The 20,563-nt window shown below is 48.9% G+C and overlaps 1 protein-coding gene across 1 annotated transcript; it reads right to left on the bottom strand.

Moving 5' to 3' along the window:
• Positions 1 to 564: 564 nt before the first annotated feature.
• On the bottom strand, positions 565 to 17,582 carry LOC147109758 (large ribosomal subunit protein bL17m-like). Its single transcript, XM_086004222.1, has 3 exons — positions 17,396 to 17,582; positions 1,948 to 2,022; positions 565 to 848 (listed from the first exon to the last, which is right to left on the bottom strand). The coding sequence occupies exons 1-3, from the start codon at positions 17,565 to 17,567 to the stop codon at positions 565 to 567; spliced, it is 531 nt and encodes a 176-aa protein (XP_085860348.1). The 5' UTR covers positions 17,568 to 17,582.
• Positions 17,583 to 20,563: the final 2,981 nt, after the last annotated feature.

Genomic DNA, 20,563 nt, shown 5'->3' with positions numbered 1-20,563 from the left:
AGTTGGGGTCCAATGACCGATCCCTGGGGTACCCCACTAGTCACTGCCTGCCACTCGGAAAAAGACCCGTTTATTCCAACTCTTTGCTTCCTGTCTGCCAACCAGTTCTCTATCCAAGTCAATACCTTGCCCCCAATCCCATGTGCCTTAACTTTACACGCTAATCTCTTATGCGGGACCTTGTCGAAAGCCTTCTGAAAGTCCAAATACACCACATCCACTGGTTCTCCCTGATCTATTATACCAGATACATCCTCAAAAAGGATCCCAAGAGCTGTTGGAGAGAGAATCAGACATTGCGGGTTTAAGATGATGCACAGCTTATAGGAGAGCCAAATCCCTCTGATATTTTTAGCGACCAGGAGTTGGGTGCTGCACATATTCAGGCCCGAGGCTGACGGCGATTCCCAGGAGGCCGTCATTCCAGTGTGACTCCGGGAATCTGCCCCCAAATTTGTTCCCAGGTGGGCCAATAGCAGAAGGTTGTCCCCCGGGGGTGGGAGGGGGAAGGGCGGGTGATCGATCACACATCGCTTCCTTGTTCTCCGCCGGCCAGGCTCCCAGCTAGGCCGCACTCGAAGCCTGGGATTCGCCTGAGCCCGAGGCCCAGCCCCTGGCCTCCTCCTTCCTGTACCCCTTCAGCAACTGGTTGAGCAGGGTCTTCTCATTGGCCCCTTGCCGCCGCGCGAGGAGGGGTGGCAGCGGGTTGCACCAGTACTCGATGGCCGCCATCTTGGCTCGGTCCAAGTTCTCCCGGGTGGGAATCTGCATCATCCGCACGGAACTCCCCCGGTGGTCCTGGAATCGCGGAGCCAGGACCTTGAAGAGCTTCGGGATCAGATCTTTCTCTTGACACAAACAGAAAAAAAAGAGGTTTATTCCCAGAAATATTCCACTCTGCCCCTCCCCCCAACCGGGCCCAATAAGAACTCTCCCTTCTCAGTTACGGTTCAGTCTCGCCTCCGAGTCAGAAGGTTGTGGGTTCGACCCCACTCAAGAGACTTGAGCCCATAAACCAGGCCGACACTCCCAGTGCAGTACTGAGGGAGCGCCACACTCTCGGAGGGGCAGTACTGAGGTAGGGCCGTGCTGTCATTGGGTCAGTACTGAGGGAGCGCCGCACTGTCAGAGGGGCAGTGCTGAGGGAGCGCTGCACTGTCGGAGGGGCAGTACTGAGAGAGCGCCACACTGTCGGAGGGACAGTACTGAGGGAACGCCGCACTGTTGGAGGGGCAGTGCTGAGGGAGCGCCAGACTGTCGGAGGGGCAGTACTGAGAGAGCGCCACACTGTCGGAGGGACAGTGCTGAGGGAGCGCCGCACTGACAGAGGGGCAGTACTGAGGGAGCACCACACTGTCAGAGGGACAGTGCTGAGAGAGCGCCACACTGTCGGAGGGACAGTACTGAGGGAGCGCCACACTGTTGGAGGGGCAGCGCTGAGGGAGCGCCACACTGTCGGAGGGGCAGTACTGAGGGAGCGTTGCACTGTCAGAGCGATTCACTGTCAGAGGTATCACCTTTCAGATGAGAGGTTAAACACGAGGCTCCATCTGCCCTCTCTAGTGAATGCAAAAGATCCCGCAGCCACTATTTCAAAGAGGAGCAGGGGAGTTCACCCTGCTGTCCTGTGACCAATATTTATCCCTCAACCAACATCTGGTCATGATCACATTTCTGTATGTGGGAGCTTGCTGTGCACAAATTGGCTACCGGGTTTCCTACATTACAACAGTGACTACACTTCAAAAAAAAGTACTTCATTGGCTGTAAGTTGCTGTGGGACGTCCTGAGGTAGTGAAAGGCACTATAGAAATGCAAGTAGCCAAGGCTCTTTGCGATGGCCAGTGCAGCGAGATCGCGGGTGTGGCGGAGTGACGCTCGCGACACAGGCCGACCCCGAACACCCGGCGGACCCCCCACCCACCCGCAGCCCCGCGCCAGAGATACTGACCGTCAGCAAGAAGTCGGCCATCTTCATGGCTTTCTCGTCCGTGTCCCCTCGCTTGGCGTAATCCACCAGCTGGAAAGCAAGGGCAGATCAGTCAAACCCGCAGGCTCTTTTCCAGCACAGACAGAGGCCAGTCGGCCCCTCGAGCCTGCCCTCCTTCTGTACGCGAGCAATCCCCAACCCATCCCACTGCCCCGCTCTCTCCATCGACAAATATTGATCCCAAATTCCCCCTTTCACAGAGGCCATGGTCTCAGCCTCAACCTCCTCCCCATGGCTTCAGTGATGTGGAGGATTGGAGAAGCTGGGATTGTTCTTCAAGTAGAGAAGGTTTTGGGCAGATTTAGCAGAATCATAGAATGATACAGCGCAGAAGGAGGCCATTCGGCCCATCGTGCCTGTGCTGGCTCTTTGGACCCACTCCCCTGCTCTTTCCCCAGGGCCCGGAAAAATTTTCCTTTTCAAGTATTTATCCAATTCCCTTTTGAAAGTTATTATTGAATCTGCTTCCACCGGCCTTTTGGGTAGCGCATTCCAGATCACAACAACTCGCTGTGTAAAAAAAATCTCCTCACCTCCCCTCTGGTTCTTTAACCAATCACCTTCAATCTGTGTCCTCTGGTTACCGACCCTTCTACCACTGGAAACAGTTTCTCCTCATTTACTCTCAAAACTATTATGTTCATTAATAACTAGACATTCTTATTATGAACACAGCTAGCTTCTAGCTAGTTATTTATTCAGTACACATTCTCTAGGTACAGTATCTGTAGCGGCTTCCATGTGTGCTCCTGTGTGCAGGCTGCCATCTTGACTGTTGCCTTCTGGGTGGCCTAGTGCCTCATGGGTAATGTAGTCTTAAACATACAGCTATATACAGCTCTACACAGCTCCACCTAGTGTCTACTATAGAATGACATGCTATTGATCACTACATCCCCCTTTCTTTGAGGTTTAACAAAATCAATATCAATCAACTTTCAAGAAAACAATAAAGATAATATCAGTAACACTTTTGTTAGTGCTCTGTAAACATAAACATTTTCAAAACAGTCAACACATTTTCAAAGCTTTACATTGTACTCAAAGATTAAGTCTATCAGGCTCTTTTACTTCACGTGTGGATCTTCTCAACACGGGTAAGTCTGATGTGTCTTCATGAGATTGTTCTGGCGGTGAATGACAAGATGCAGTTGCGGCATTGTCATCAATCTGCTCTTGAATAGTCTCTTGTGTTTTTAGGAGGGAACGGCGGTTCCTCCTGAGAATCTGTCCTTCCTCAGTTCTAACAGTGTATGACCTTGGTCCTACTTCCTCAAGAACTGTAGCTTTCCTGTTCCATGCATCTGGATCCTCAATCCTGACAACATCATCCTTTGTCAATGGTTTTAGAGTTTTGGATGACTTGTCATAGTATGATTTCTGTTTCAGCTTTAACCGTTGAAGTCTCTGTCTCAGTTCCTCACTTTGCTGTTCTTTTGCACAGCAGGGTAGCGTGGTGCGCAACTTGCGACCCATTAGTAGTTCAGCAGGTGAAGAACCACAGTCTAAAGGTGAGGCTCGGTAGCTCAGCAGGGTGAGATAAGGATCAGACTTGCTTTCTGTCGCTTTCTTCAGTAGCTGCTTGAGAACTTGAACACCTTTCTCTGCCTTACCATTTGACTGAGCATACAAAGGACTGGATGTGATGTGCTGAAAGTCATAATGTGCTGCAAACTGTTGCCACTCCTTACAGTTGAAGCACGGACCATTGTCGCTAATGGCAATCCTGGGAATTCCATGTCTGGCGAAGATGGATTTCACATGCATTATGACACTGCTTGCTGTGGTGCTTGAGAGCAGCGCCATCTCAGGATAGTTAGAATAGTAGTCAATCACTATTAGATAGTCTTTACCATTTAAATGAAAAAGGTCCATACCAACCTTTTGCCATGCTGCTGTTGGTATGTCAGCTACTATCATTGGTTCCTTTGCTTGTTTGCTTTGGTGTTTCTGACATGTCTCACATTTGCCTATCATGTTCTCAATGTCCTTATTTATGCCAGGCCAATAAACAGCGTCTCTTGCTCTCCTTTTGCATTTTTCAATTCCGAGGTGTCCCTCATGAATCCTTTTGAGCATGTCTTGACATAGAGCCTGTGGAATGACTATTCTGTTCTGTTTTAGTAATAGTCCACTTGCGACACTCAATTCTGACCTTATGTGAAAATATTTTGGACAGGAACCTTTTGGCCAACCATGATTAATGTTCTCTATTACTGTTTGTAATACTGTATCTTTTACTGTTTCTTCGGCTATTTGCTTTGATTTTGTGTCTGACACGGGCAGCGCAGTAGTGACCATACTCACATGAACATCCACGTCTTCTTCAGTAGAGCTCACATGACTCATTGTGGGTGCTCGGGATAGTGCATCTGCTAACACTATGTATTTGCCTGGCGTGTAGATCAGTTCAAAGTCATATCTTTGCAGCTTCATCATGAGTCGTTGAATCCTTGGAGACATCTCATTCAGGTTTTTTTTTTATGATGGCAACCAGAGGGCTGTGGTCTGTCTCAACTGTGAAGGTGGGAAGTCCATATATGTAGCCATGAAACTTTTCTAGTCCAACTACCAAGCCGAGACATTCCTTTTCAATCTGGGCGTATCGACACTCAGTATCAGTCATAGACCTGGAGGCATAGGCAACAGGCTTCCAATCTTCACCATCTGCTTGTAGCAAGACCGCACCTAGGCCATCTTTTGATGCATCCGTTGACACTTTGATTCTTTTGGTTGGGTCAAAGAAGGTGAGTACAGGTGTGGTTGTCAGCACTGTTTTGAGGTTTATCCACTCTTGTTCATGTCTTTCTGTCCATGCGAACTCATTTGTTTTATGTAGCAGGTCTCACAGACAGGCTGTCTTGGCTGACAAGTTAGGAATGAACTTTCCAATGAAGTTTATCATCCCCATGATGCGTAGCACCCCTTTTTTGTCAGTGGGTCGGGGCATTTTGAGTATGGCGTTTACTTTTTCCATATCTGGCTCTATTCCTTTACCAGATAGGTTATCTCCTAGGAAAGTGACTTCCTGGACGCCAAACTGACACTTGGCTTTGTTGAGCTTCAGTCCATTCCGGCGTATGCTCTGTAGCACTTTAGTCAGTCTCTCATTGTGTTCTTTCAGTGCGGAGCCCCAGATGATGATGTCATCAACATAGACCCGAACTCCTTCCAGACCTTCAATTATGTGTCCCATCGCTCTATGAAAGATTTCAGATGCAGATATTATCCCGAAAGGCATTCTGAGGAAACAATACCTGCCAAATGGTGTGTTAAAGGTACAGGCCTAGAAATTGAGTGGGGTTAGCGTCCAATTAGCGGCGCTGGAGGGCATTGCGCTGGAATTATAGCCGTTTCTGAAATTGACTTGGGCCTTACCATTGGCGTTAGCCGGTAGCGCTGCGCCGGCACTGATGACGTCATCGGTGTGCGCAGCGTCCCGGTTGCCGTGGTAACCCGGCCCCAAGCCCAAATTCAGTTGCGCCCGCCTCGCCCGTGGCAGGCGCAACCAACGATTGTGGAAAGGGTTCTTACACGCCTTTGCGCCGGCGCATAAAGGTGGAGTGGCGGCCGGCCGCGTTCCCGGTGGCCGCCTGCCCGCACCTCCCTTCCCGGACTCCTGCATCACCCCCCCCGCGGCCCTGATGTGTGTGTGCTGCGAACCCGGCACTTCCCCGAGGTGCCGGGCTCAGATGTCGGGGGAATCCGCCGGTCAGTTGTCGGCTGCAGGCAGCTCCTCCTTAACAGAAGGAGGAGGCCTGCAGTTCCCCAGCCTGCCGCACCGCATCGGGTGCCGCAGTGGGGGATTAGCGCCGGAAAACCCAATTGAACGCCCGTTTTGAGGTGCTAAAACCCTCCTTTAGCGCCCGCCGCCGTCTGGGCCCGGCGCAACCGAATTTTCGTCGGGTGCTGCCGCATTAACGCTGGCGCAAAATTTCTGGCGCTACAGCCCTGGCGAACCCACAACCCAATTTCTAGGCCACAGTATTTGGTGCTCTCTTCATCCAGTTTTAGTTTCCAAAATCCTTGTGAGGCATCGAGCTTTGTAAAGTATCTGGCATCTGACATTTCACTGGTGATTTCTTCTCGCTTGGGAATCTGGTAGTGTTCACGTTTTATGTTTGCATTTAAGTCCTTTGGATCCATGCATATTCTTAGATCATTGTTCTTTTTCTTTACACATACCATGGAGTTAACCCAGTCTGTTGGCTCTTCGACTTTCCTGATGACTCCTAGTGTGGTCATTCTGTCCAGTTCATTCTTGAGCCGGTCACGCAGGGGTGCTGGAACTCTTCGTGGAGCATGCACCACTGGCTGAGCATCCTGCTTTAGCTGGATCTTGTAAGTGAATGGTAGAACTCCAAATCCTTTGAACACATCCTGGAAATTATTCACTACAGAATCCACTGAGTCATCTGGTTTGCTTATGGCACAGTTTGTACGGTAGACTCTTTGACCAGTTCTAAGTCCTCACAAGCTTTGTCACCCAGTAGTGAATCAAGCCTTTCAGCCACAACAGAAAACATGAGATGATGCACTTTGTCTTTGACTGTCACTTTAAGTCTGCATACACCTAAGCTATCTATTTTCTGTCCATTATAGTCCTTCAGTAGTACTGACTTTTTCTGTATTTTGGGCTTTTCTTTCATATTGTTAATGTCACTCATACTGATTAAGTTTGCTTTTGCCCCAGTGTCCAATTTCAATGTAACTAATGCTCCATTTATCTGCAATGGGATCATCCATTTGTCCTCTTTTACTGCATTAACTTTATGTTCAGCATTGTCTATTTCTGAGGGCTGCACATTTTCTGTATCTTTTTTGATATCGTCACATGACACCATTCCTACAAAAAATGTCTCACTTACATCAGTGTCCTCAATCACATTAACTCATTGCCCTTTCGTCGTTTTTACTTTTGAAAAGCATTGTTTGGCAAAGTGATTCTTTCCATTACACTTTGTGCACATTTTTCCAAACGCTGGGCATTGTCTTAACTGGTGTTTGTAACCACAGCGTTTACAATTAAAAATTTCATCCTCTGATTGCTTTTCATTTCTGTTCTGCCCACGTTTCTTCCCCTTGTAGGACACAGCACCGACAGCAGCATTATCACTCATTACATTCGCATCATTATTGATTTCACTGAAAGTCTTCGCGTGATTTCGAGCTAGCTCGCTGGCTTTGCATATTTTCACTGCATTTTCCAAATTTAGTTCGGTTTCTCTCAACAGACGTTCCCTGACTTTTTTATCATGAATACCAAACACAATCTGGTCACGAATCATGGATGCTTTGAGCTCAGAGAAATTACATGTCTGTGCTTTCAGTTTCAGATCAGTTATAAAGCTAACAAAAGTCTCATTTTGTTGCTGTGTCCGAGAACAGAAGATGTATCTTTCATACGTCTCATTCTTTTTGGGAGAGCAATGTGCATCAAATTGTTTTAGCACATCTTCTAATTTTTCTCTGTTCTCCGCTGGATTAAATACAAATGTATTAAATACCTCTATCGCCTGTGGGCCTGCAACCGTAAGCAGCAACACTATCTTCCTTGCGTCTGGCTTCGTACCGAATCCGATGGCTGCAATGTAGAGTTCGAATTGTTGTTTAAAAATCCGCCAATTGTAGTCGACATTTCCCTCGAGATTCAAACCTCCTGGTGGCTTCAAATTCTCCATGTCACTTTTCACAATTTTCAGCAGATCTTCACCACCCTGGTACCATATTATGTTCATTAATAACTAGACATTCTTATTATGAACACAGCTAGCTTCTAGCTAGTTATTTATTCAGTACACGTTCTCTAGGTACAGTACCTGTAGAGGCTTGTTATGTTCATTAATAACTAGACATTCTTATTATGAACACAGCTAGCTTCTAGCTAGTTATTTATTCAGTACACGTTCTCTAGGTACAATATCTGTAGAGGCTTCCATGTGTGCTCCTGTGTGCAGGCTGCCATCTTGACTGTTGCCTTCTGGGTAGCCTAGTGCCTCATGGGTAATGTAGTCTTAAACATACAGCTATATACAGCTCTACACAGCTCCACCTAGTGACCACTATAGAATGACATGCTATTGATCACTACAAAAACCATTTATGATTTTGAATACAATCTTCCCCTTAACCTTCTCTGCTCTAAGGAGAACAATCCCAGCTCCTCCAGGCTCTCCACATAACTGAAGTCCCTCACCCCTGGAACCATTCTCGTAAAGAGCGGCGTTCAAAATCATGAGGGGTTTTGATCGAGTAAATGAGGAGAAACTGTTCCCACTGGCAGGAGGGTTGATAACCAAAGGACACAGAGTTCAGATAATTGGCAAAAGAACCAGAGGGGAGATGAGGAGATTATTTTTTTACGCAGCGAGTTGTTGTGATCTGGAATGCGCTGCCTGAAAGGGCGGTGGAAGCAGATTCAATAATAACTTTCAAAAGAGAATTGGATAAATATTTGAAAAGCAGATATTTGCAGGGCTCTAGGGAAAGAGATGGGGGAGTGGGAACTAATTGGAGAGCTCTTCAAAGAGCCGGCACAGGCACGAGGGGCCGAATGGCCTCCTTCTGTGCTGTGAGATTCTATGGGAGCATTCCGTGCTTCAACACCTCTGTGTACAGAAATTTCTACTAATCCCTCTCAGAACACTCGTTAAATTGATGGCCTCACGTCACTGACTCCCCGAGCACAGGAAATTTATTGCCCCTATTCACTCCAGCAAAACTCTTTATCATTTTTAAACACCCTATTAAATCTCCTCTTAGCCTCCTCTGCTCCAGGGCAAATAGTCCCAGGATCTCAAGTCACCTCTCTAGCTCAGTGGGCAGCACTCTCTAGGTGGGAGGGGCTAGGAGTGAGCCAGGTGTGACTGGTTGCCTAATTGCAGCTGGGTGTTGGAGGGAGTTTTGTAAAAAGTTGGTGGAGGGTTTTGGGGTGTTGTTTTCAGGTTTTAGGGCCTTTTTGGCCCACAAAAAACAGCCAGATGGCTGCTGAGGGGTCCGGAGTGCCGGGCCCCTCAGAGGACAATATTCCCGAGAGGAATTTTATTAGGGAAGAAACTGTGGCGGGAAGGGGAAAAAAAAGGCCCAAAGATTTGGGCCAGGACCTCAGGAGGTTTGGTAAAGAAAATACGGTGGTGGTGCAATGTGAAGATAAAAAGATTCGAGCCTGGGATATAATCCAAGCGGTTCATGAGGACTGTGGTGAGGGAAGCTGTTTTGCCTGCCGACCAAAACCAAATGTGGGATTTGAGGTGACGGTCAGTGGCCGTGAGGAGGTGGAAAAACTGCTGCTCAGCCTGAAAGTTGGGGAGAAATTTTTGGAGGTGACTCTGCTATATTCAGAGGAGGTGGTGGTTTCATTTTTGAACTTGCCTGTGTACATCGAGGACGAAGTGCTGAGCAAAAATTTGGAGTCGTGGGACATTAAAATCTGTTCTGAAATAAAGAGGAGGTACTATCCGGGAACACGGGTAGCAGACGGAACCCGGTATGTAAAGGTGCGGTTCCCAGAGGGGGTGGGGTCTTTGCCTTACAGTATGAAGTTCGAGACACTGGAAGGAGTACAATACTTTCGTGTGCTGCACGATAACCAAGTAAAGGTGTGTTACTATTGTCTGGGACATGACCATCTCGTAAGAAACTGTCCTGATTTGTATTGTTACAATTGTGGTGAGTTGGGACATATCGCGCGGAGCTGCAAGGCGGAGAGCTGTGGGGTGTGTCATAAAGGCCCCACCCGCTGTGAGTGTGTGGCAGAAGGGAGCGAAATGAGTGATGAGGAGATGAGAGAAGGAGCAGGAGAGGAGTGTGGAACGGCCAGAGGAGCGGTGCAGTCGGAGGACACAGCCGGTAAAATGAAGGAAAAAGGTGCACAGGAAGAGGCAGAGGTTGGCGGAGCGGAGATCGAGATGGAGATGGCAGAAAACACGGCGAGTGCTATGGAGGGGAACAAAGACAGCAGCGGGCAGCGAGGGTCGAGTGCAGACTCGAGCCTTAGTGCGGTTCGGCTCCCCCTGGGGAGTCTGGTGTCTGCGGGGGGAGAGGAGGCAGGAGCGGGGTGTGTGGTGGAAGTGAGTGCTCCGGGGAGAGGCGGGGAGTCGGATATTTTGGTGAGCGGGAGGGGGCAGGGCGGGGAGAGGGTGCAAGAGGCAGGAGCCTTAAAGGGACAGCAGGATGGGATCGGCGAGATAGAGACGTCAGAAGGGAACAATTTAGTTGCGCCATTGTCCTATGGAGTGAGGGAACAAGGTGCAAGGGACAAAGGTGGAGATGTGGTCGAAGGGGGCGGCGCAGTGGGAGAAACTGCGATGGCAGGAAGACTCTCAATGGGAGATGAAGTATCTGACGGGGAGCAGGATTATGTATCTGACGGGGAGCAGGCACAGGGGGTTGCAGAAGAGCTTGAGAGTGAGGAATTAGAGGGGGACAGAGACATGGATGTCGGGGGTGGGGTGGCATCATGTGGAAAGGGAAAGGTTAGTGAGGGGCAGAAGGAGGGAGGAAGGGCAGCTCCTGGGCCCAAACTTAATGCAAGGAAGAGGTTGAAGCAGCAGGGAGGGGCCAAACCGGAGGGGAAAAAGAGCCGGAGGCTGCAGGAAAAAGCAACAGCTGCCCGAAAAGTTGAGAAGGAGCATGAGAGGAGGGAAGAGCCTGAGATTAAATGATGGAGAGATTATTGGGCATACTTCCCTTCTTTGGAGCCATGATTACATTGGTCTCGATCAATGTGAACGGACTGAGGGGTGAGAAGAAATTGCAACAGTTGTTGCAGGGTTTTAAAGGCACGGACTTGTTGTGTCTGCAAGAAACCTTTTGGGATGAGGATATCCTAGAAAGAGTTCAGAAGGTTTGGAAGGGAGAGGTGTTTGCAAGCTGTGCAAACAATAACTGTAGAGGGGTGGCTGTTTTGGTGAGTCCGTCCATAGAAGAGAACGTTGCCTTGGTGTACAAGGACACTGAGGGGAGATTTTTATGGCTAAGGGTAAAATTGGAGGGATTTAATTGTGATCTTTTTAATATTTATGCACTGAACGACCATTGCAAGCGTCGCAAGTTTTTTCAGGGGTTATTCACTGAAGTGGCAGAGGTGGAAAATCCTTGTATAGTGGGGGATTTTAATGTATTTTTATCTTGGATGGACATTTCAGCTCAGATGACCTTTAAAGAGGATAACTCCAGAGGGATGATTATAAAAATGATGGCAAATTTAAATTTGAGAGACTTATGGAGGGACCGGAACCCCATAAAAAGGGAGTTCTCCAGAGCAGGTTGGGTGGGTGATGTTTTAAAACAGCCGAATAGATTTTGTGTTAATGCGGGAAGGGTTAAGTTCGGAGGTGATGGAGATTTATTATAAAAAAGTATTTTTTAGTGATCACTCGGCTTTGGTTCTTAGAATTAGGAACAACAGAGTTAAGATTGGTTCAGGGGTGTGGATTTTAAACAATCAATACCTGAAGGAAAGTGCTTATAAAGAAGGGATTATAAAAATAATAAAGAATGCTCGGAAGGAACTTTTGTTCTTGAAAGAAAGAAGAGTTTGGTGGGACAATTTCAAATATGAGGTAAAAGTTTTTTCGGTACGTTATGGGAAAAAGAGGGTGGCAGCTAACCGGCATCGAGAAGAGAATATAAACAAAAGGTTTGCGGATGTCTGTAAAGCAGTTGATGGAGGGGATAAGGGAGCTGAGACTAAGTTCCGGGTGCTAAAGGAAGAGTGGGAATTATTGCAAGCTGAAAAATGCAAGGGGGCCATTCTCCGTGCAAAGGCTAGAGATGCATTGGAGGGCAAAAGATGCACTAGATATTTTCTAGAGCAAGAGAAGCTGCGACAGAGATTATCGTTAATTGAGGAGTTGAAGGTTGGGGAGAAGATCATTCATGAAAGTGGGGAGATTTTGGATGCGGCTAGCAGCTTTTATCAAGAGTTATATACTAAAGAAGACATTTCCAATTGGGAGATGGAGAAGGTTACTGCTTTTATTGAAAAGGGTTTAAAGGAGGATGAGAGAAGCATGTGTGATAAAGAAGTAGGATTAGCGGAAATAAAAATAGCAATAAGTGGAATGAAGGGGGGGAAAAGCCCAGGGTCCGATGGACTAAGTGCAGAATTTTATAAGGAATTTTTCGAGATTTTAAGTCCATTGCTCTTAGAAGTTTTTAAGGAAATTAAAATTGAGGGAAGCCTGGCCCCATCTATGAGGAGAGGTATCATAAGCTTAGCTTATATAAAAATAAAGGGGATAGACGGGATCTGAAGAATTGGAGGCCCATCACACTATTAAATGTGGATTATAAGATCTTGGCGAGGGTTATGGCAAATCGTTTGAAGGAGGTGTTACCGGAGATAGCTTGGCCCTCTCAGTCCTATGGAGTCATAGGCCGGGACATCGCAGACTCTGTGGTCTCAATCCGAGATGCGATAGAGCTCATGGAAGAGAGTGGGAGGGAGGCTTATGTATTAAAGATAGATCAAGAGAAAGCCTTTGATAGGGTCTCTCATGAGTTTTTATTGAAGGTTTTGGAAGCATTTGGTTTCAAGGAAAATTTCATTCAGTGGATAAGGATTTTTTATTCAAACATATTTAGCTGTGTTAAATGTAATGGTTTTTTATCTAAGTATTTTCCGATACAGAGATCAGTGAGACAGGGTTGTCCCCTGTCCCCACTGCTGTACACATTGGTAGCAGAACCATTAGGTTACATGATGCGAAAGAAACAAGGTGTAGTTGGGATTGTGGTCCCCAGTTCTGGGCTGGTGTCGGTGATACACCAATATGCAGATGACACAACCTTAACATTGAGAAATGGGGAGTCAGTGAGGAAAGCTATGGAGGTAGTAGAGGAATATTGTAGAGCTTCAGGAGCCAGAGTGAATTATAGTAAGTCCCAATGCCTGGTTGCAGGGAGGGTTAGGGGGGAATGGTTGGGGGTATGTCCCTTTATGGTGGTGGAGGTTTTGGAAGTTCTGGGGGTGCATATGGGGTGCAAGAAAGACAGGGAAGAAGTGGATCGATTAAATTGGGAACCGAAGGTTATGAAAATTTAAAAGATTTTGGGAAGATGGGAAAGAAGGTGGTTGAAAGTGCAAGGAAGAGTGACAGTGGTGTCTGCTCTCCTGCTATCTAAGCTATGGTACTTATTGACGGTGGAGGATATTCCTGAGTGGGCAGAAAAGTCCATCCGAGAGGCTTGTGTGAGGTTTTTATGGGAAGGGAAACCAGCCTTGGTGGCTTACAATACCATCATTGGACGGAGAAATCAGGGAGGACTCAATTTCCCAGATATTGATTTGAAGAAAAAATCCTTTAGAATCAAATGGGTGAAGAGATTTCTTCAGAAGTCAAATTCAAGTTTTTGGAAGAGTTGTTTTGAGCATTTTTTAAAACGAAGTGGGATAGGAGGGCAGGGGATATTGTATATGGAATACAATAATATGTTTTTGAAATCGATTAAGCTTCTCCCTAGGTTTTATAAGTGGGTTGTAGAGACTTGGGCTCAGTTTTTAAAAAGTGTGCAGTTTACGCCCAAGGGGGCTGAGGAATTTTTAGAACAGCCCTTATTTTTGAATAGGTGGGTCAACATCGAAGGAGAGGTTTTATTTAATCAAGCTTTTATAAAAGCTGGGATTATATCGGTGAAAGATGTATTATACGAGGTGATTCCAGGTTGGTTGCCGGAAGCGATAGTGAGGGACATGGTGTGGGAGGAGGATCAGGAGGTAGAAGGAAAAGCAATAGGAATCATGTATGAGAAGATTGTGAGGGCAATGCCACAGGATTGGATGGAAGAAATAAATGCGGAAATCTCCAAAGGAAGTAAAATGCGTTCTGCTTTTCCAAGCTTTGTACTGGAGAAAGGGGGAGAGTTGGTCCAATTTGACATCTGTAATACTCGAGATTTCTATGAGGTATTCAGAGAATGGAGATTCAAGACACCTGCTGGTCAGGAGTTTTGGCAGAGTATATACCCACAGCTGGACTTCAGCAGGATTTGGAAGGGAGTGTGGGCGAATTTTAAATGCCCAGAATGGATTGAACTGGATTTCAAATTGGCTCATAACCGGATTTTTACCATGACGGTCTTGTGCAAGATTGGACGAGTGGAGGCGGCAACTTGCCCAATGTGTGGGACACAGGATTAGACTCTGTCCCATTTACTGGTGTTATGTCCGCAGTTAAATGACTTTAAGTACTATGTTCGACAGTTGTGTGAAGCTTTTTTGCTGGGTGGGGACCGAAGAGCGTGAATGGGAATCCCGTGGGACTCAATTTTGAGATGGGGATTGCAGGAGAGTCTGCCCGAGTCTAGTGGAGCGGCAATTAATTTAATGTTCAGTTTGGCTAGATTCGTGATTGTGCAAAGAAGGAATGCTCAGTTTTTTAAGGGGAGGAGAATCAATCTAAAAGAGTATTTTAAATATAAGCTAAAAGACCATTATAAGGCTCTGTGAATGTTTTATTCAGAAAGGAATTTAAGGACAGTATTTTACAACCAATTTTTAAAGTACAATCGATTAATATATGTTACAGGTGATAAATTAAACTTCAGGTTTTGATGTTAAAATGTGGTGGCGGAATGGCTGTGCAGGGCGGTGGAATTGATTTGTATCATACAATGTAATGATCACGATGTTGTAAATGTTCTTAATGTTCAATAAAGTATCATAAAAAAAAAAGTGGGTAGCACTCGCTCTCGCCTCTGAGTCAGAAGGTGGTCGGTTCGAGTCTCACTCCAGAAACTTCAGTACATAATCCAGGCCGACACTCCCAGCGCAGTAATGAGGGAGCGCCGCACTGTCGGAGGGGCAGTAATGAGGGAGCGCCGCACTGTCGGAGGGGCAGTAATGAGGGAGCGCCGCATTGTGGGAGTGCCGCACTGTTGGAGGGGCAGTACTGAGGGAGCGCCGCACTGTTGGAGGGGCAGCGCTGAGGGAGCACCGAACTGTCAGAGGGGCAGCAATGAGGGAGTGTTGGAGGGGCAGTACTGAGGGAGCGCCGCATTGTGGGAGCGCTGCACTGTCGGAGGGGCAGCACTGAGGGAGCGCCACACTGTCGGAGGGGCAGTACTGAGGGAGCGCTGCACTGTCGGAGGGGCAGTACTGAGGGAGTGCTGCATTGTGGGAGCGCCGCACTGTCAGAGGGCCAGTACTGAGGGAGCGCTGCACTGTCGGAGGGGCAGTACTGAGGGAGCGCTGCACTGTCGAAGGGGCAGTACTGAGGGAGCGCCGCACTGTCAAAGGGGCAGTACTGAGGGAGCGCCGCACTGTCAGAGGGCCAGTACTGAGGGAGCGCTGCACTGTCGGAGGGGCAGTACTGAGGGAGCGCCGCATTGTCAGAGGGCCAGTACTGAGGGAGCGCTGCACTGTCAAAGGGGCAGTACTGAGGGAGCGCCGCACTGTCAGAGGGGCAGTACTGAGGGAGCGCCGCAATGTCAGAGGGGCAGTACTGAGGGAGCGCTGCACTGTCGGAGGGGCAGTACTGAGGGAGCGCCGCACTGTCAGAGAGCCAGTACTGAGGGAGCGCCGCACTGTCAGAGGGCCAGTACTGAGGGAGCGCTGCACTGTCAAAGGGGCAGTACTGAGGGAGCGCCGCACTGTCGGAGGGGCAGTACTGAGGGAGCGCCGCAATGTCAGAGGGGCAGTACTGAGGGAGCGCTGCACTGTCGAAGGGGCATTACTGAGGGAGCGCCGCACTGTCAAAGGGGCAGTACTGAGGGAGCGCCGCACTGTCAGAGGGCCAGTACTGAGGGAGCGCCGCACTGTCAGAGGGCCAGTACTGAGGGAGCGCTGCACTGTCAAAGGGGCAGTACTGAGGGAGCGCCGCACTGTCGGAGGGGCAGTACTGAGGGAGCGCCGCAATGTCAGAGGGGCAGTACTGAGGGAGCGCTGCACTGTCGGAGGGGCAGTACTGAGGGAGCGCCGCACTGTCAGAGGGCCAGTACTGAGGGAGCACCGCACTGTCAGAGGGCCAGTACTGAGGGAGCGCTGCACTGTCAAAGGGGCAGTACTGAGGGAGCGCCGCACTGTCGGAGGGGCAGTACTGAGGGAGCGCCGCAATGTCAGAGGGGCAGTACTGAGGGAGCGCTGCACTGTCGGAGGGGCAGTACTGAGGGAGCGCCGCACTGTCAGAGGGCCAGTACTGAGGGAGCGCCACACTGTCGGAGGAGCAGCACTGAGGGAGTGCCGCACTGTCGGAGGGGCAGCACTGAGGGGGCGCTGCTCTCTCGGAGGGGCAGTACTGAGGGAGTGCGGCACCGTTGGAGGTACCGTCATTCGAATAAGTCATTAAACCGAGGCCTCGTCTGCCTTCTCAGGTAGACATAAAAGACCCTGCGGCCACTATTGGACAAAGAGCAGGAGAAGTTATTCCCAGTGTCCTGGGCTAATGTTTATCCCTCAACCAATAATCACTGAAAACAGATGATCTGGTCTTTTTTTAAAATGCATTCATGGGTTGTGGGCGTTGCTGGCAAGGCCAGCATTTATTGCCCATCCCTAGTTGCCCTTGAGAAGGTGGCGGTGAGGTGCCTTCTTGAACTGCTGCAGTCCGTGTGGTGAGGGCACTCTCACAGTGCTGTTTGGGAGGGAGTTTTTAGGGAGCCTCTTTTCCAGGTTGAATCGGCCAAGTCTCTCCACACAACTCAGTCCCTCTGGCACTGGGGATCGGTCTCGTGGCTCTACTCTGTGATGCCCCTAGTAGTCGAATGTCTCCCTTATGTCTGTGTGTCCAGAACTGGACCCAGTACATTTAAAAGAAAGACTTGCATTCATATAGCGCCTTTCACGACCACCAAACATCCCAAAGTGATTTACAGCCAATGAAGTACTTTTGAAGTGTGGTCACTTTTGTAATGTAGGAAACGCGGCAGCCAATTTGTACACAGCAAGCTCCCACAAACAGCAATGTGATAATGACCAGATAATCTGTTTTCTAGTGATGTTGGTTGAGGGATAAATATTGGCCAGGACACCGGGGAGAACTCCCCTGCTCTTCTTCGAGTTAGTGCCGCGGGATCTTTTACGTCCACCTGAGAGAGTAGACGGGGCCTCGGTTTAACGTCTCATCTGAAAGGCGGCACCTCCGACAGTGGAGTTATCCCCGGTGTCCTGGCCAATATTTATCGTTCAATCAATATCACTAAAACAGATTATCTGGTCATTGTCACATTGCAGTTTGTGGGAGCTTGCTGTGCACAAATTGCCTGCCGCGTTTCCCACATTACAACAGTGGCAACACTTCAAAAGTACTTCATTGGCTGAAAAGCGCTTGCGACGTCCAGTGGTCATGAAAGGCGCTATATAAATGCACGTTGTTGATTCGGAGGAAAGCAGAGTAACAGCAGCCTGGGCAGACGGCAGGAAGGAACAAGATAAACGGGGTGTTCGAAGGGAGGAAGTGATTATCTTCTCAGCGTAAAACCTCATCTCATCAGCCCGGGCCAGGGTGGTTTCAATCCTCTTGTGTCGCACCAACGCTGTCACAAGGTTCCGCAACATATCGATCCGGGACCAGGGTCCCAGCCCCATCCGACGGTAAACTCGCCCATGACTGATCCAGAGGGCAGCGGTGAGATGCATCCTTCCGAGGGGCCGGGAGTCTGGGGGGATCAGAGACCGGAGCAAAGGTGAGAATTCAACCGTCACAATCCCAGCGTCACGTCACAGCGCGACCCAGGAATGGCCTGATCCCGTCCGCCATTCATCACCGTCCCCGTCCCACGCTGATCACCGCCCCCTGGACCCCGTCCCACACGGATCAGCCCCCGGACCCCGTCCCACACTGATCACCCCCCGGATCCCGACCCACACTGATCACTGACCCCCCGGACCCCGTCCCACACTGATCACCCCTTTGGACCCCGTCCCACGCTGATCACCGCCCCCCGGACCCCGTCCCACACGGATCACCCCCCGGACCCCGACCCACACTGATCACCGACCCCCCGGACCCCGTCCCACACTGATCACCGACCCCCCGGATCCCGTCCCACACTGATCACCGACCCCCCAGACCCCGTGTCACACTGATCACCATCCCCCGGACCCCAACCCACACTGATCACTGACCCCCCCGGACCCCGTCCCACACTGATCACTGACCCCCCCAGACCCCGTCCCACAGTGATCATTGGCCCGCAGCTCACTCGGGCTGCTAACTCTGGTTGCAGGTATTCCTGGAGATATCATCACATGAACTCCGACCTCCAACCACCCCACCCGGTCCAACAGCCTTCCCCCCACCCCCATCTCCCACTTGCCTGAAATGAGTGCAGCTCCAACAACACACAAGAAGCTCGACACCATCCAAGGCAAAGTAGCCCGCTTGATTGGCATCCCACCCGGCATCTTAAACATTCACTCCCTCCACCACCGGCGTACCCTGGCCGCAGTGTGTACCATCTACAAGATGCACTGCAGCAACTCACTAAGCCTTCTTCAGCAGCACCTCCCAAACCCACCACCTCCACCACCTAGAAGAACAAGGGCAGCAGGCGCATGGGAACACCACCACCTCCAAGTTCCCCTCCAAGTCACACACTATCCCGACTTGGAAAGAGCACTTCAGCTAGTTCCACTCCCCCGCCCTTTCCCCGTAACCCTGCAAATTCTTTTTCCTTCGGATACTTATCCAATTTCCTTTTTGAAAGCCACGATTGAATCTGCCTCCACCACCCTTTCAGGCAGTGAATTCCAGATCCTAACCACTCGCTGCATAAAAAAGTCTTTCCTCACGTCGCCTTTGGTTCTTTTGCCAATTAAAAAGTGGAAATAAATGTCCCGGATTAAAGTGGATGAAACTTTTTAATGAAATCTAAAAGTAATAAAACTAAAAGTGTCATCTGTGGCTCAATGGGTAGCACACTCACCTCTGAGTCATAAGGTTGAGGGTTCAAGTTCCACTCCAGGGACTTGCAGCATATAAATCCAGGCTGACACGTGAGTGTCGTGCTCAGGGAGTGCTGCACTGTCGGAGGTTCCGTCTTTCGGACGAGGCCCCGTCTGCTCTCTCAGGTGGATGTAAAAAAGCCCATGGCACTATTTGAAAGAAGAGTAGGGGAATTATCCCCAGTGTCTTGGCCAATATTTATTCCTCAACCAATATAACAAAAACAGATTATCTGGTCACTATCACATTGCCGTTTGTGGGAACTTGCTGTGCACAAATTGGCTGCCGCATTTCCCACATTACAACAGTGACTACAGTTCAAACTTAATTGGCTGTAAAGTGCTTTGAGAGAAAAAGATTGGTGAAGTCAAGCGCAGTCACTTGCAGTCAGAATCAGGGGAATTTATAATGGGGAACAAAGAAATGGCAGACCAATTAAATACATACTTTGGTTCTGTCTTCACAAAGGAGGACAGAAATAACCTCCCAGAGATGTCGGGGAACACAGGGTCTAACGAGAGGGAGGAACTGAATGAAATCAGTATTTGTAGGGAAATGGTGTTGGGGAAATTAACGTGATTGAAGGCCGATAAATCCCCAGGGCCTGATAATCTACATCCTAAGGAACTTAAGGAAGTGGCTGTAGAAATAGTAGATGCATTGCTGGTCATCTTCCAAAATTCTACAGATTCTGGGACAGTTCCCATGGATTGGAGGGTAGCTAATGTTACCCCACTATTCAAAAAAGATGGTAGAGAGGAAACGGGGAATTATAGACTGGTAAGCCTGACATCGGTAGTGGGGAAAATGCTAGAGTCCAAAAACGGTCGCGCTCAAAGGAGTTCATGGCCCGCTCAGTACAAACTAAAATTAGAGGGAACACTGGCGGAGACTCGATGGGCCAAATGGCCTCCTCTGCTGCGGGGAATTACAGACCGGTAAGCCTGACATCAGTAGTGGGGAAAATGCTAGAGTCCATTATAAAAGATGTAATAGCAGAGCACTTGGATAACAGTGACAGGATCGGACAAAGTCAACATGGATTTACAAAAGGTAAATCGTGCTTGACTAATCTACTGGAATTTTTTGAGGATGTAACTGGTAGAATAGATAAGGGAGAGCCAGTGGATGTGGTGTATTTGGACTTTCAGAAGGCTTTCGATAAGGTCCCGCATAAGAGATTAGCGTGTAAAGTTAAGGCACATGGGATTGGGGGCAAGGTATTGACTTGGATAGAGAACTGGTTGGCAGACAGGAAGCAAAGAGTTGGAATAAACGGGTCTTTTTCCGTGTGGCAGGCAGTGACTAGTGGGGTACCACAGGGATCGGTCCTAGGACCCCAGCTATTCATAATATATATTAATAGATGAGGGAACTAGATGTAATATCTCCAAGTCTGCAGATGACACAAAGCTGGGTGGGTGTGTGTGCTGTGAGGAGGATGCCGAGAAACTCCAGTATGATTTGGACAGGTTGGGTGATTGGGCAGATGAATGGCAGATGCAGTATAATGTGGATGAATGCAAGGTTATCCACTTTGGTGGCAAAAACAGGAAGGCAGATTATTATCTGAACGGCAATAGATTGGGAGATGGGGAAGTGCAACGAGACCTGGGTGTCCTTGTGCACCAGTCGCTGAAGGTAAGCATGCAGGTGCAGCAGGCGGTTAAGAAGGCAAATGGTATGT

This window comes from Somniosus microcephalus, chromosome 12, assembly GCF_052327205.1.
Source record: "Somniosus microcephalus isolate GS21.2 chromosome 12, FLI_Smic_1.0, whole genome shotgun sequence".
Taxonomy (NCBI): Eukaryota; Metazoa; Chordata; class Chondrichthyes; order Squaliformes; family Somniosidae; genus Somniosus; species Somniosus microcephalus.
Note: the sequence above shows the minus strand (reverse complement) of the source record. Positions and strands in the feature narration are given on the sequence as shown.

Bases quoted from the DNA above. Each gene is read 5' to 3' on its own strand.
- LOC147109758 (XM_086004222.1), bottom strand. From the start codon at position 17,567: ATGCATCTCACCGCTGCCCTCTGGATCAGTCATGGGCGAGTTTACCGT. The intron at 2,023-17,395 runs AGATAATCACTT...CCCTTGCTTTCC, and splicing joins GATGAGGTTTTACGCTGAGA to AGCTGGTGGATTACGCCAAG. The intron at 849-1,947 runs GTATCTCTGGCG...GTTTGTGTCAAG, and splicing joins CGACTTCTTGCTGACGGTCA to AGAAAGATCTGATCCCGAAG.